Source organism: Sitophilus oryzae, unplaced genomic scaffold, assembly GCF_002938485.1.
Source record: "Sitophilus oryzae breed Bouriz unplaced genomic scaffold, Soryzae_2.0 scaffold_1420_pilon_pilon, whole genome shotgun sequence".
Lineage (NCBI taxonomy): Eukaryota > Metazoa > Arthropoda > Insecta > Coleoptera > Curculionidae > Sitophilus > Sitophilus oryzae.
Window position 1 is genome coordinate 911,423 of NW_022146083.1, and position 13,429 is coordinate 924,851.

At 32.4% G+C, this 13,429-nt stretch overlaps 3 protein-coding genes across 4 annotated transcripts in view; 1 reads left to right on the top strand and 2 right to left on the bottom strand.

Moving 5' to 3' along the window:
• Positions 1–13: 13 nt before the first annotated feature.
• LOC115876168 (tetratricopeptide repeat protein 21B-like) lies at positions 14–8,981 on the bottom strand. The gene is made up of 8 exons (XM_030891853.1): positions 8,882–8,981; positions 8,605–8,828; positions 7,705–8,550; positions 4,113–5,947; positions 2,626–2,900; positions 1,161–1,335; positions 885–1,106; positions 14–834 (listed from the first exon to the last, which is right to left on the bottom strand). Exons 3-8 carry the CDS (start codon positions 8,418–8,420, stop codon positions 179–181), a joined length of 3,879 nt encoding a protein of 1,292 aa, XP_030747713.1. The 5' UTR covers positions 8,421–8,550; positions 8,605–8,828; positions 8,882–8,981; the 3' UTR covers positions 14–178.
• Positions 8,982–9,383: 402 nt separating this feature from the next.
• Positions 9,384–10,787, bottom strand: LOC115876183 (tRNA-dihydrouridine(20a/20b) synthase [NAD(P)+]-like). Its single transcript, XM_030891879.1, has one exon. It carries the CDS (start codon positions 10,737–10,739, stop codon positions 9,525–9,527), a length of 1,215 nt encoding a protein of 404 aa, XP_030747739.1. The 5' UTR covers positions 10,740–10,787; the 3' UTR covers positions 9,384–9,524.
• A 508-nt stretch (positions 10,788–11,295) lies between these two features.
• LOC115876179 (synaptic vesicle glycoprotein 2B-like) overlaps positions 11,296–13,429 on the top strand; it is a 52,675-nt gene continuing 50,541 nt past the window's right edge. The window contains exon 1 of one of the 2 annotated variants that reach the window (XM_030891873.1): positions 11,296–11,688. In XM_030891873.1, coding sequence (XP_030747733.1) covers positions 11,574–11,688 — 115 coding nt within the window. In that variant the 5' untranslated portion in view covers positions 11,296–11,573. Of the gene's footprint in view, positions 11,709–13,429 lie in introns of both variants that reach the window. The other variant, XM_030891875.1, reaches the window with a different exon arrangement.

Here is a 13,429-nt window from a genome sequence, read left to right on the forward strand (position 1 = left end):
TTTTTTTATTTGGATAAAATTGAGACTGAGCACAACTTATTCAGTACCAGCCGGTCATCTTGACATTTTTTTAGCCGACTGGGAAGCTGTAGAAACAAAATCGTCTAGAGAACGACAAAGAACTAGCAAAAACTACAAATAAAACAAACTAAAACCCTTAATAAATTTATTTTAAAGCTTAGATCCTAAGGTTATTAATGCACTTATCCAAAACGTCTTTCCTCACACTAGGATAATCCGGACTCAGTCTCAACACCTCATTGGCTGTATCTATGGCCTGAGGGTACTTCTTGCACTTCATCAGACAATAAGCCAGCTTGTAACCCACCCCAGGATTAGTCCTACCTCCAGTCTTCCAGGCACCTTCATAATTATTCGCTGCTTCTTTATACCGATGTTCTTTTTCAGCAATATAACCAGAATACTCCAGCGCTTTGGTGCAAGCTTTGTTATACTGCACAACCTTGTTGATCAGCTCTGAGGCGGAATCTAACTTGTTTGACTGAACGTACAAGTCTGCTAGAAGAAGCCAGCATCGTTCTAGGTAGTCAGCGTCTTCGAAGGTCCACGGGTTTTTAACTACTCGTTTCAGTTGATTTTTGGCGCGTTGTTGCTGTTTGAGAAGCACGTGGGCTGTCGAAATGCCTAGAATGGTGCCAAGGTTGTCTTTGGTGGCTGACTGGGAGGCTATAGAAACAAAATCGTCTAAAGCCCTTTCGATGTTGTATTTTTCTTTGGTAGCTAGAAGTCTAAAGTTGGCTAGAAGACGGCATTTGAAGAGATCACCTCCGTCAACCTCGAATCTTTGGCGTAGCTCCTTGATGAGTCTCTCAGCTGAATAAAGATATAATAATTACTGAATAGGATTATTCATCAGTTCTTACCTGTTTTTAAAGCCAAAGATCTGGAGTCTCTATACTCTATATCGTCACTCTCAATAAACTGTTCTGCCAGCATCTCATCATCAGGATTAAGACATATCTCGATCATTGCCATCAAGGACTGGACACCAAACTTGCCATCTTGCCTGACCTGATTAAAATTCTTAAGCGCTGCATTCAAGTTGCCAGAATGCCATTGGTAGAAGGCTTTGCAGTAGAGAAAACCTGTAATAAACATTATAATATTGAAAAACAATATGATTTGAGACTAAACAATACCTGGCTCCTTTTGGGGATTCACGCACATTTTCTCGGCAGAGTTTATGTACTCTTCGCATTCCTCTAAGTTGCCCAACCTGCGTGAAACCTCAATTAGTCTGCTTAAAGCATCCCAGTTGGTGGGTTGTCTTGATACAAGTTGGCTGAAGTGAAATAGAGCCATGTCAAAATCAACCTGGGAATAATAAATACATCGAGATTATATAAAATGTATTTCTATTTCCTTTTCGGGTATGTGTATCTTATTTTTCTATGTATGTTCATCACACGACGTTCAGTGACCATCTTTACAAACAGCCAAGCAGCGCTAAAGTTACTTGGTTCCACGAAGGACAATTCTAGACAAGTGTGTTGAAGGGATTGACGGATTGCTATACTTGGATTGCTAAAGATTTTATTACCTTACATAATAAAATCTTTAGCAATCCAAGTACAATTATACAATTTAAAATATAATAAAGCATTGTGTCAAGTTTTCTTCTCCAGCTTGTTTTATTTTAACTAAGTATCATTAAAAAACTTTAACTCTCATTTTCTCCATAATTATCTTCTAGAACTTGATCCAGTTCACTTCTGAACCCCTCATATAAGCTCAGGAGTTTTGGGATTTAGTTTAGTTCACACTTGATAATGGTCAGTGATATTTCTGATCGAAACGTTATGTAAGCAAAAAAATAAATACCGCTAATGGAAGTCCGAAAGTCTTTTAGTTTTAATACTGAATCATGGCCTACCACATTCAAAGTAAATCTAATGTAATCTGATGAAGAATACCAGAAGAATACCTACTGAATAACAGTGCTTCCATAAAATCAATAAACTGAAAAATATACGAAATAATTACATGTACTGATTTCTTTCGAAAATCGACAACTATGAAACTATGAACCCTTCCCGGACACAAACGGTACATTGTGAGACAGGAAACTGTAGAGAGAAACAAGCCCTATAACATAGGATACATTTTAATGAACAGTGCTTTCCATAAAATCAATAAAATGAAAAATATACGAAATAATATACATGTACTGATTTCTTTCGAAAATCGACAACTATGAAACTATAAACCCTTCCCGGACACAAACGGTACATTGTGAGACAGGAAATTGTAGAGAGAAACAAGCCCTATAACATAGGATACAACATTTTAATGAACAGTGCTTTCCATAAAATCAATGAAATGAAAAATATACGAAGTAATATACATGTACTGATTTCTTTCGAAAATCGACAACTATGAAACTATAAACCCTTCCCGGACACAAACGGTACTTTGTGAGACAGGAAATTGTAGAGAGAAACAAGCCCTATAACATAGGATACAACATTTTAATGAACAGTGCTTTCCATAAAATCAATGAAATGAAAAATATACGAAATAATATACATGTACCGATTTCTTCAGTCATGTTCAATTGTCACACAGAGTGTTTTTCTGAAATAGAAGAATAAAAATATAATATACCTTTCGGAAAGCAATGTCTGCCATCATCACAGAAGCCACTTCATTCTCTGGATCGATCCTAAATATGGTAGCGCATGTTTGTTGGCACAACTCCAAATAATTCGTCTGCATATAGAGCTTGGCTAAGGAGGTCAATAAGGAAACATTATTAGGGGATACCAACAAACCATCTTTGTAATAGTTAACTGCCTGCTCAGAATTCTTCATTGACAATGCCATTTCACCCAGTTTTGTGGAAAGTGTTACTAAAATTTGGTCGACCTCTTCAGTATTACCTGGAAAAAATGTATTTAACAATATACAGGGTGTTTCAAAAAACATGTTCCTCTCTCTCGTGGGGAGATTCCGTACGTAAAAATAAGATTTATTTTTCATATCAACATAGGTCCGATTCTACTTTGTTTCGTAGCTAAAGGGTGTTAAAATCTTAATAGTCTTTCGATTTATTATAATTTTCATCCAAGTTCTTTTAGTGATTTGAATGAAATTTTAAGGGTAAAAGTTACTATAAGTGCTACATATTTTAATGCTAGAAAAGTGTCGATAAATGCATCACGGATGTGCATATGGGTCAACACTGGACTATTTAAAAAAAAAATATGTGCGCCATTGACTTTTTTCCTTTGATATCAAAATTGCGTAGGCCGTTTAAGGCCAATTAAAAGTTATCTTTTCATATTTTGTCGAATTCGGTCTCCTTGATGAGATAAACGCAATTTTCTTAATTACAATTAATAAAATTAAAATAAAATTAATAAATTAGATATTTTACCTAATTTATTATTAATTTTTATATTATTACTATTAGTTATTATTACTATTAGTCCAACATACAGCAATTTTAAATAAACAAATAATGGTATTTAAGATAATTACAAAAAAACTAATTTTAACAAGTTTTAACATCCTGTAATTCTAAAACTATGCATTTCCATACCCATATTTATAGGAACTTTTTTTCATATTTTTTGATGAGGAATCAATGGGTACTTATTTAAAACTTTCGCAAGTTAATTATATTCATTTTTTTTAAAGGTTGCTATTAGACTTGGATCACGGCAATTTAATAAAATTGCGTTTATCTCATCAAGGAGACCGAAATCGACAAAATATCAAGAGACAATTTTTAAGCGGCATTAAACTGCTTACACTATTTCGTAAGCAAGAGAAAAAAGTCAGTGGCGTCCATGCTTTTTTAGAAATATATTCCACTGATAACCCATGCGCACGTCCCTGATGTACTTGGAAGAAAATTAGGAAAATTGGAAGTACTTAAAGTACTTGGAAGAAAATTATAATAAATCGAAAATATATTAACACCCTTTAACACCCTGTAGCTACGGAACAAAGCAGAATCGGACCCATGTTGACATGCAAAATAAATCTTATTTTTACGTGAGGAATCTCCCCACGAGAGATGGCACCTATTTTTTGAAACACGCTGTATATGAGTATATACACCCTGTATTTTATAGACAAGAACTTACCGTTCTGTTCTACTGACATTCTTTTCTTGACTCTCATCTGGCAATCCATCGCATCCTTCAAGCTTTTCACCGCATAAGTCAAGTTCCCAGACTTCTCCTGTAGCTGAGACAGTAGCTGATACAGCTGAGCCTTAAATCTTATATCTACCAGTTCCTCACCACTCTTCCAAGAGTTCTCTTCTAATTCGTTCAGTAGCAAAACCTCCCCTTTTTCGTACTCCCTCAAGTTCAGATACAAATCAGCCAGTTGTAGTTTCAGTTCTATTGAATGACTGTCCTTGATAGCTTTCTTGTAGTACTCTACAGCTCTATTGAAGTAGTGAGTTTCCACCAAGGCTGTTCCCATTTTCAAAGTAAGGGCTGGATCTTTCGGATTAGCTTTCAAAGCTTTCTCGTAGTTTTCCAAAGCCTCATCAGGTTCAAGTACTTTCATGAAAGCATCGCCCAGTAATACATATGACGAAGCTGAAGGATCTTCATCCACAAAGTCCTGATATATTTGCAAAAAAGCGTACTTATCTTTGCGATACTTTAAAAACACGTCGGCAAGTTTTATTTTAGCTGCCCGATAACAGTCTTCCTGTTTTGTTATTTTGTTAAGCAGATCTATAGCACCTTGAATATTCTTCCTGGCCAGCATGTTATCAGCGCTTAACAGAAGAATTCTAGATTCTTCCGGACTCCCACGCAAATCTTCTGCTGCTTCTTCTAAAACTTTCAACGACTCGTCAGTTTGACCGACAATGTTTAGTGTATCGATCAATTCAACATAAATAGCTGTCTTTTCCGTTAAAAATGATTTCTTCTCTTTAACCAGACTTAGAGCTGTTGTAAGTGCTCGGATAGCTTCGGCGTAGTTATGAGAATTTTTATCTACCAGAGCACTGACGTAGTGATATTGCGGATTTTCTCTAACTTGGAAGTTCACGCTGATACAAGCCTCCAAACTTTGAGCAGCTCTTTCGTACTGCCCGGTATCAACTTGAAGTTCTGCCTGTAAAAGACTGGCATCACTGGAACTCTCATCTGAAACTTTTGAAAGCTTTTCCAAAATATTTAGAGCAGAAGTTTGATCACCTCGTGAAGTAAGTACTCTTGCCAGCAAGTACAAAGCTTTTGGCGAGCCTGGACATGCGTCTGCTATCATTTTAGCCAGATCTAAGGCCTGGTCTTTGTTGGGGGCACGTTCCAGGTACTCTTGTACGACTTCCAGACAAAAATCTGGATCCAGTTCCAGTAAGTATCTTTCGGAATAGTAAAATATCTTTGAGAGAAGTTTTTTGTGGTTATAAACATGCTCTAGGTGAACCAATGCATCTGACTGAGTTTTAGAAGCTCGAGCCTGTAGAAACTTTAAAGACAACGAGGTTGGTGAATCGTTCAGCTCTAAAAGATACTCTATTTGTCGTTGAAGTTGTTCTGAGCAACCGTGCTCATAAAATTCGCACCAAGACAGGCCTAGAAGTGCCTCAAAGCAAGTTTCATCAAGTTTAGTGGCGGACTTAAACAATCTGATTGCTTCTTTGGTTTTACCGGCAAGAAGTATTTGGAATCCTAAATTGACCACTACCGAAGCAGTGTCTGAGTCAATTTGAAGGGCAGACTCAGAAATAAAGATGCATTGCTTTAAAACGGTCTCATTTCTAGCGCAAGCTGTTGAAAATAGTTTGGCTGCTTCGGTGAAAGCGATAGAGTTGTTGGGTTCGTATTTTTTCAAAGCGTCGTGGAATATTTTTATTTTAGTCGCGCCATCTTTGGTGTTTCCCGATTGGCATAGGATTATCAAAATCTCGTATTTGAGAGCGTATAGAATTTCGCTGTCTGTTACGTTAAATCTGTAAAATAAGAATCAATATGCAATGATTTTTTAAAGATTGGTAATAAAAATAATTATGTTATCTGTGCTTATAAGATTCTTACTGCCAAATTATTTGTACTGATAGTAAATAAATTAATATAACCAGTAAATTGTTTGTGGAGATTTTTATAAAAATAAAAATATATACACAAAAAATGTTTTTTTCCTAAAATACCTCTTATACAAAACAATTTTTTGTGAAATCTTAAATATTGCTGATTTTGCAAAAAAATGTGTTGGATTAAACCCATAGAGAAAGGTAATAAAAAAATTTTATTACCTTTCTCTATGATTAAACCTTATCATCGAAAAAAAAAACGGCGTTAAGTTGGCTTGAAAATGACGATCGATGTGTCATATTCCTCTTATATTCTGTCATATTCCTCTTATAATTTTACAAATAAAATGACAGATATCTTCGTTTCCAAGACAACGCTGGAATACATTTTTTGGGATTGTATAGTACCATCAAGGGTACCATGCAATAAAAAAACGACGTTAAAACTGAATTGGAAATAAAAAATCGCTGTCACTTTATACGTAAAATTATGTGCATGTCACCGATCGTCGTTTCAAAGCTAACTTGATGCAGATTTTTTTGATCATACAGTATTTGTTACATATAATGAAATTGAATATAATTTCGATAACTATTATCACCAATTCCTTTCCATTTTCCATAGTATTGGACTAATAAATTTTGTGCTTCTTAACATTTTAAAACAGCAAAAAATATGACGTTAATTAAAATTTTATCAATAACAATCTACCAAAGAATGCAAACGAAATTATATTAAACGCGTTTTGATTTTTAGGAAAAAATTCGACCATATTTTCATGTTTTTTTTTTATTTTCTCTAAAACGGTAGAAAAATTTGAAAAATTATAAACGAAATTAACCATTTTAGAAAGAGCACAAATTTTTATGAAGAATGCATTTTTCTCAAAATGAAAATAATAAAAAAGTTTTTCCTGCTGTAAAGGCAATCCGGGGACATACTGTATATATTGAAAGAAATAACAATTCTTATGGAAAATTACATTAAAATGTTATAATTGCCAAAACCTAACATGAGCAAAAAAAAAACAAAAAAAACTTTTCCCAAATTAGTTCAAATAAACTTGTATTACTGGTTGCATACTAACTCCAAAATAGGTTAATATATATTAATATACTCCAAATTAGACTAATTTATTTTAAAACAGTACATTTAGAACATATTTATCCAAAACTAGCGTTAAAAACTGAAATAAGCTGTATTTTTACATATAAAATAAAAACACTAAATAACTATAGGTACACCATACTGATTTTAATTTTTTTTTGAGTATTGTCAAAGGATAAAAATGCTTTCTCGATTCAACTTTATTCAAAGATTCCCATAATAAAAATAACAGATAAAAAGTAATAAAATAAAAATTAATAGATTATAAAATCCATGTGTATTAAAAAACATTAAAATTTGCTAAAAAATATATAACTTTTTTTTATGAAATGTACTATAGAAAAAAGTATAAATATTAACAATAATAATTACTTGTAAGGATTCAATCTGACTGATTTTGCCAATGCTGGGATCACCATTTTATCACAAATTACTTTTTTGAGATTCTTAATTTTACATGATTAACTTTAATATACATATATTTATAATAACTCTGTATGTGTCTTGGATCTTAAAGATTTTATTATACTATTCAAATGAATGTCTATCATTAGAAATTATATCTTACCTATTGAGTGTTTCAATAGTTTGATCCCAATCACGTGCAGCAAAGAAGATCCTCATTTTCTGAAGCAGTGCCAAATTTGTATTGGGGCATCTTACTATAGCCTGATTAACTGAATTTAGTGCCTCAGCGAATTCTGCAGTCAGCAAACAGCATTCTGTGTAACCCAAAATAGCTAGAATATCTTTAGAATTCTTTTGTAAGGCATTAGAAAATATTGCACGTATAGTAGAAGCATTTTGCTTGGCATTAGATCTGGTTATCAGTAATAACCATCCTTTTAATGCCAATGTCTCTGGCTCAATGGTCAATGCTAAAGCTTTTTCAACATAATCCAGAGCTTTCTCTGGTTTGCTTAAGGATAGTAAGACAAAAGCCGAGTAATAAAAATCTTGCCATTGTGCAGTTTTTCGGTAATCCTTCATTTGAGTATCTAGAGTTGCAAAAATATCTCTGCCTGCAATACCTAGCATTTTGTGGCCATACATTAAAGCTATGGTAGCTGATAATTTAACATCTTGTTCTTCTCTAATGCCTTCTAGATCCCTTATTGCTTCCTCTAATCTGTTTGTTAAAATTAGGGCTAATGAATGATATAGTTTAAAGGCTACATTGGTGGGATATTTTGTTATAGCCTCTTTCGAATTGTTTAGCATAAAATTGAAGTATTTGTGGTGGAAATGGTAGAATATTTTGGCAAAATAATCTGAGTGTTCCATTTTATGCTAGATCGAAATCCTCAATTACGTGCCCTTTGTATTTTGATTGATTTTTTATGTAGAAGTGTTGAAGGAATTCACAAGTCAATTTTAACTGTTTGTTATGTTGTAGAAGATGGTCAAAAACTCTCTAAAAACAAATATTTTAATTGAAATCTAATGAATTTGTTAGTTTTATTTATACTTCTGCAAAAAGCTGCCCTAAACCTTGCCCTTGCAATTGTTCTGGTATTAATGTGTGTACTAAATCGTAGGTGTTCTCATCAACTTTAACGAATGAAATAGTGGCCAAGGTGCTATTATCTAGCTGTATTGATAATTCATTGGTGCTCTCTAAAACCGGTTGGTGTTTTAGATTAAATTTTACGCTGCTCATCAAGCCTCTAAACAATTTCATATCTACTGGTGCTATAAATTAAAGTGCAATGAATACAACGTTGAAACTAGAATTTATTACTTACTATAATTATGTAACTTATTCTCATTCAAAGTTAAAATACAATTTTAGCAATTTAAATCTGTAAAAAAATTGTAAATACAAACAAAATCAATCCATAGAGTAAATCTTAAACAACACAGTCAATATCATAGATAACAGGTGAGTTGATCAATATGATTAACGAAAGGTACTTCAAAAAATAAAAAGAAGAATTTACAAACCACAGATTGACAAATTAGAGAGTGGATAGAGTGTCGGATATTCCTAGCAGCTTAAGCCTTTAAATTAATTTAAAAAATATGACAGACCAGATAGCTCTGGCAGCTGTAGCCATTAACCATATACTTAAAAAAAATATGATTAACAATTGACGCCTGAAAATCGAAAAAGAAGAAATGTTTTTGACCACAGATTTATAAAAATTAAATGACAAAACCCGCGAAGTCAAAATATCAAACATCTTAAATTTAAATTTATGCAAGAAATTTATGTATTTTATTATGATTTTATTATTTTGCCATTGGTCATCCATAAAATATATTAGTACATAAATAAAATTAATAAATATTTTTAAAAAATATTATCACAGGACTGCAATTAACTATCGATTATAATCTTAGCTAACAGACGTTATACTAAATACAAAGAGAAAAAACATTTTCTTATTAGTCAGCTTCGTCAAATATATCAGACCAGTGACTATCTACATCTACATTATCTACGTTTTGTTTTGAATTAAAAAATTTCCCGCTTGTAGCCAAATAATCATGCTGAGGCTTCATATTACACGTATTTTTGCTTGGATTTAGTTCATTATAACATACCTCTCGTCCACTATAATCTGTATCTAATGAATTATATCTACTAAATGTTTCTGGAGTAAATAACTGTGGTTTAATGCCTAAATGTTCATTTAAAAATATTAATACATGTTTAAAACATTTAAAATTATTAAACACCCTTCTTTGCTTCCTGGTCAATACTTTTTCTAGCATAAAAACTAAATGATGGTGGAAACACTGGAATGTCAAATTATGAGGTTTTTCATGAATTGTTCCATAATATTCTGTTGAATTATATTCTGTTGAAGTTAGAGTACTGTTGTAACATATATCCAGCCACTTTTGAATGCACTGTAGGGATGTTTTGTTAGATCCAGAGAACAGCTCTGGATTTGTCAATATACCATTAGCTACCATAACTCCTTTGATGCCAGTCTTTGTTTTTAATTCGTAACATTCTTCTAAAGTTGTTAGTCCTCCATTTCCAACAACTGGAACTTGAACACTTTCACAAATATTCTTCAAAGCTTCTTGGTTAATTGGGCCACAGTTATCCTCCGGATATCTTGAATGTATTGTTAAAAAACTGACACCGCTATGCTCTAACTGTCGAGCTATTTCTACACTTCTCTTCAAGTCTTTCAAGATTCGTGTTTTAACACTAACTGTAAAAGGTTTAGGTATAGTATTTCTGCATTGTCTCACTAAATCATAAACTATTTGAGGGTTTTTCAGCATCTCACAACCAAGTTTCATTTCCTTAGCCCACCTTTGTGGACATCCGCAGTTTAAATCAACTCCATCACAATAAGGAGCAACCAAGTAAGAAGCGCCTACAAAATCGTGAATTTCGTTTGCAGCAAATTGAACTACCAGAGGAGTGTCCATCAAATTAGTAGTAAATTCATTATTTCTCGCTTTAGAGCTCTTGCAAATGGAATCAGCCAAGATCATAGGAGTGAATACTAAATCACAATCGTACTGTCTTACGAGGTTTCTGAATTGAAGCTTACTATATCGCACCATTGGAGCGCATATTTTAACTAGATCTTTTGATTCGAACAGTTCTAATATATTTGTTTGCGGTTTTAAAGACATGTTTGTAAGATTTACACACTAACAATTTTAGGTTATCTGATATTTTTTATTTTCACCATTTTGTCATCAAACTTTTCAGAAATTGTATGTCTGGTTGCATAAGAAAAAATAATTTTTAATAAAAAATGTTTATATTTATGAAATTTTCTTTAAATGTACATATTTTACAACTGAGTTATAGCATTTTAGTATAAATATTGTCTATATATTATTTTACGTAGGAGTAAATGTGATAATAATAGAAACAGTACTTAAAATACCGAAGAAATCGCCAGTAATAAAATTAATGTTGTTTTCCATTGTTTTTTGGCAAAGAAACATTACAAATAAGTTCGTTAAAATCCCCGTTTGCTCGTAAAACACCCGGAATGAAAATAGCTTTAAATTAACCACGAAATCGTGGAATTTTTGCCAGAATATCTTACTCCGGTGAGATTTATCGTTGAGGTTTCCGATACGGCTTTCTTGGAACAATCTCAACTGAATTTTTCCATAAACGCTCCGTAGTTTTCCAGTTTTAACCGGTTTCTAGCGATCGCATGTCCGTTCCTCGTCCCAAGCCAGTATTTTTAGCCATTCTCGTCCTTAGTTCCTTCCATACGTATCGATAATCAGTCCTGGACACTACCCGTAATTCAGTTGTTATTGTTTCTGCGCTTCTCTATATATTTGGCGGTTTCGGTTTCAATTTCCCGCGCTACGTTTGTTAATATTTAATCCTGGCGCCGGAATGAGCAGGATTCAAGTGAATTTAAACGCGTACCCTACTTGAACAATACTATATACTATTTTTTACTCCCTTAATTGTTAATAAATTGAATTTTTGGACTAGTGATGATCAAATCGGAAGAGAGAAATGTAAAATCGGCAGTGGCATGGGCTGGATCCGATATAATCATTAAAATTTGTACGCCTTTCGAGTCAGAAGTACTGCAAGATTTAGACGATGGTCAGTGAATATAATAGCATGTAAGCGAACTATGTTTGAAGTTTTTTTCTTCTATATCGTTTATTTTTGAGCTGGATTTTATAATATGTATATGTAGCGAAATAGATGATTTATATTCTATTCTATATAGGAGAACCTAGAAGTTAATTTAACTAATATATTGATATTTCTTTTCTGAATATACCTGTAAATATTTTTTTTGTTTTGCATAAAATATTAAAGGAATACTACTTATAATTTAAAATAATATAAAAAGTTTGATTTCCACAACGAGAAAAATACAGTGCCTATCTGTAGAACGTTTTTAATTTTTCTTGTTTTTAGATTTTTTTTATAAATATGACAGAGATATAGGTATACAAAAGCAACAAGTTGTATTTTGATATTTGCCATATTATTATATATTATATATATTACCAGCTATATTGATACTTGGGTAGATACAGGGTACTTTGAATTTGGGTAAATACAATATACCCAACAATATAAATACAATATACCTACTCTATATACCCAATTACGTTTATTTAGTTAATTTAACATATTATAACAAATGTTAACAATTTGTTGTTATATCTTACCCCATAAAGACATCACAATAGTATATAAAAATATATTTACGAAAAAGAAGTCTTGGTGGATGCGTTAAGAAAGTAAAAAGACCATTATCCCGTATACGTTTATATAACTTTTGAGTAAATTCTTGACACAATGAACAATTTGTTCTTTTTTCGCCTGTGCTGTTTTTTTTACATTCGACTCCTCTATTTTTTATTTTGAAAAAATCCTGGCGTAGGTAGGTATATACCCTCTTCTTTGATATACCCTACACCTTCTGGTGTATACTAGGTATATACCCAAACTTTTTTATTAGCCCTATTGGGTACTTACTCACTGCCCATCACTGGTCATGAGTCATTGTTTTTTCAAATGTTTTTTCAGTCTCCATTTTTTAAGCTTAGGTTATGGCTTAGCTTCAATGGAGCTCAGTACCAATTGACATAACTAGTTGGCGTATCCAGTTGCCTTGGAAATGACTATCGATGACATTTCCCATATAATTTTACATATAAAATGACAGCGGTCTTTATTTCATAGCCATCGCTGACGCCGGTTTTTTTCAGTCATATTGTACTTCTTATGAATAAGCTGTACATAAATATATTGGTAATCAATCGCTGTCATTTTATAGCGACTTTTTTATAAACAGTATTTACTACATTAGAGTACCGATGAAAAAAAGATATTAATAAAAATATACAGGGTGAGTCTTAAATAAGTGCAAATATTTTCAGGGCTGGTAGATCTCAATAAAAGAAACATATTTTCTCTTTACCGTTTTTGAAATAAGTCCCAAAATAAATCAAAAAAATGATTTTTTGCCTAAATTTTCAGAACAACTGGATCTTTTCCGGATTTTCTTTCTTGTAAATTTATTATACTATCTATGTTGCCATATTATGAAGATATTATGTTTTTTAACTAAAAATAAAAAATATTTAATTTCTAAAATTTGTTTCAAAAAATTCCAAATTTTGATTTTTTTTATATACTACCCCTAAAAATATTTGCACTTATTTAAGACTCACCCTGTATATATATTTGAGAAGCGGTTAAAAATTGTAGATCCGTACACAAAATATGTTTAGAGGTTTCTGTAGAGTCTAAAAAGTACACCAGAAAATATCTTTAATCTCCAGATTCTTATCTAAACAAAATCCTAAAAAAGTGTGTGTTGAAA

What these genes read in the sequence shown, in the direction of transcription:
- LOC115876168 (XM_030891853.1), bottom strand. Translation starts at nt 8,420, where the DNA reads ATGGAACACTCAGATTATTTTGCCAAAATATTCTACCATTTCCACCAC. An exon ending in ACTATTGAAACACTCAATAG is followed by an intron (nt 5,948 to 7,704) that starts GTAAGATATAAT and finishes CTTATTTTACAG; the next exon opens with ATTTAACGTAACAGACAGCG. An exon ending in AATGTCAGTAGAACAGAACG is followed by an intron (nt 2,901 to 4,112) that starts GTAAGTTCTTGT and finishes CATTTTTTCCAG; the next exon opens with GTAATACTGAAGAGGTCGAC.
- LOC115876183 (XM_030891879.1), bottom strand. Translation starts at nt 10,739, where the DNA reads ATGTCTTTAAAACCGCAAACAAATATATTAGAACTGTTCGAATCAAAA.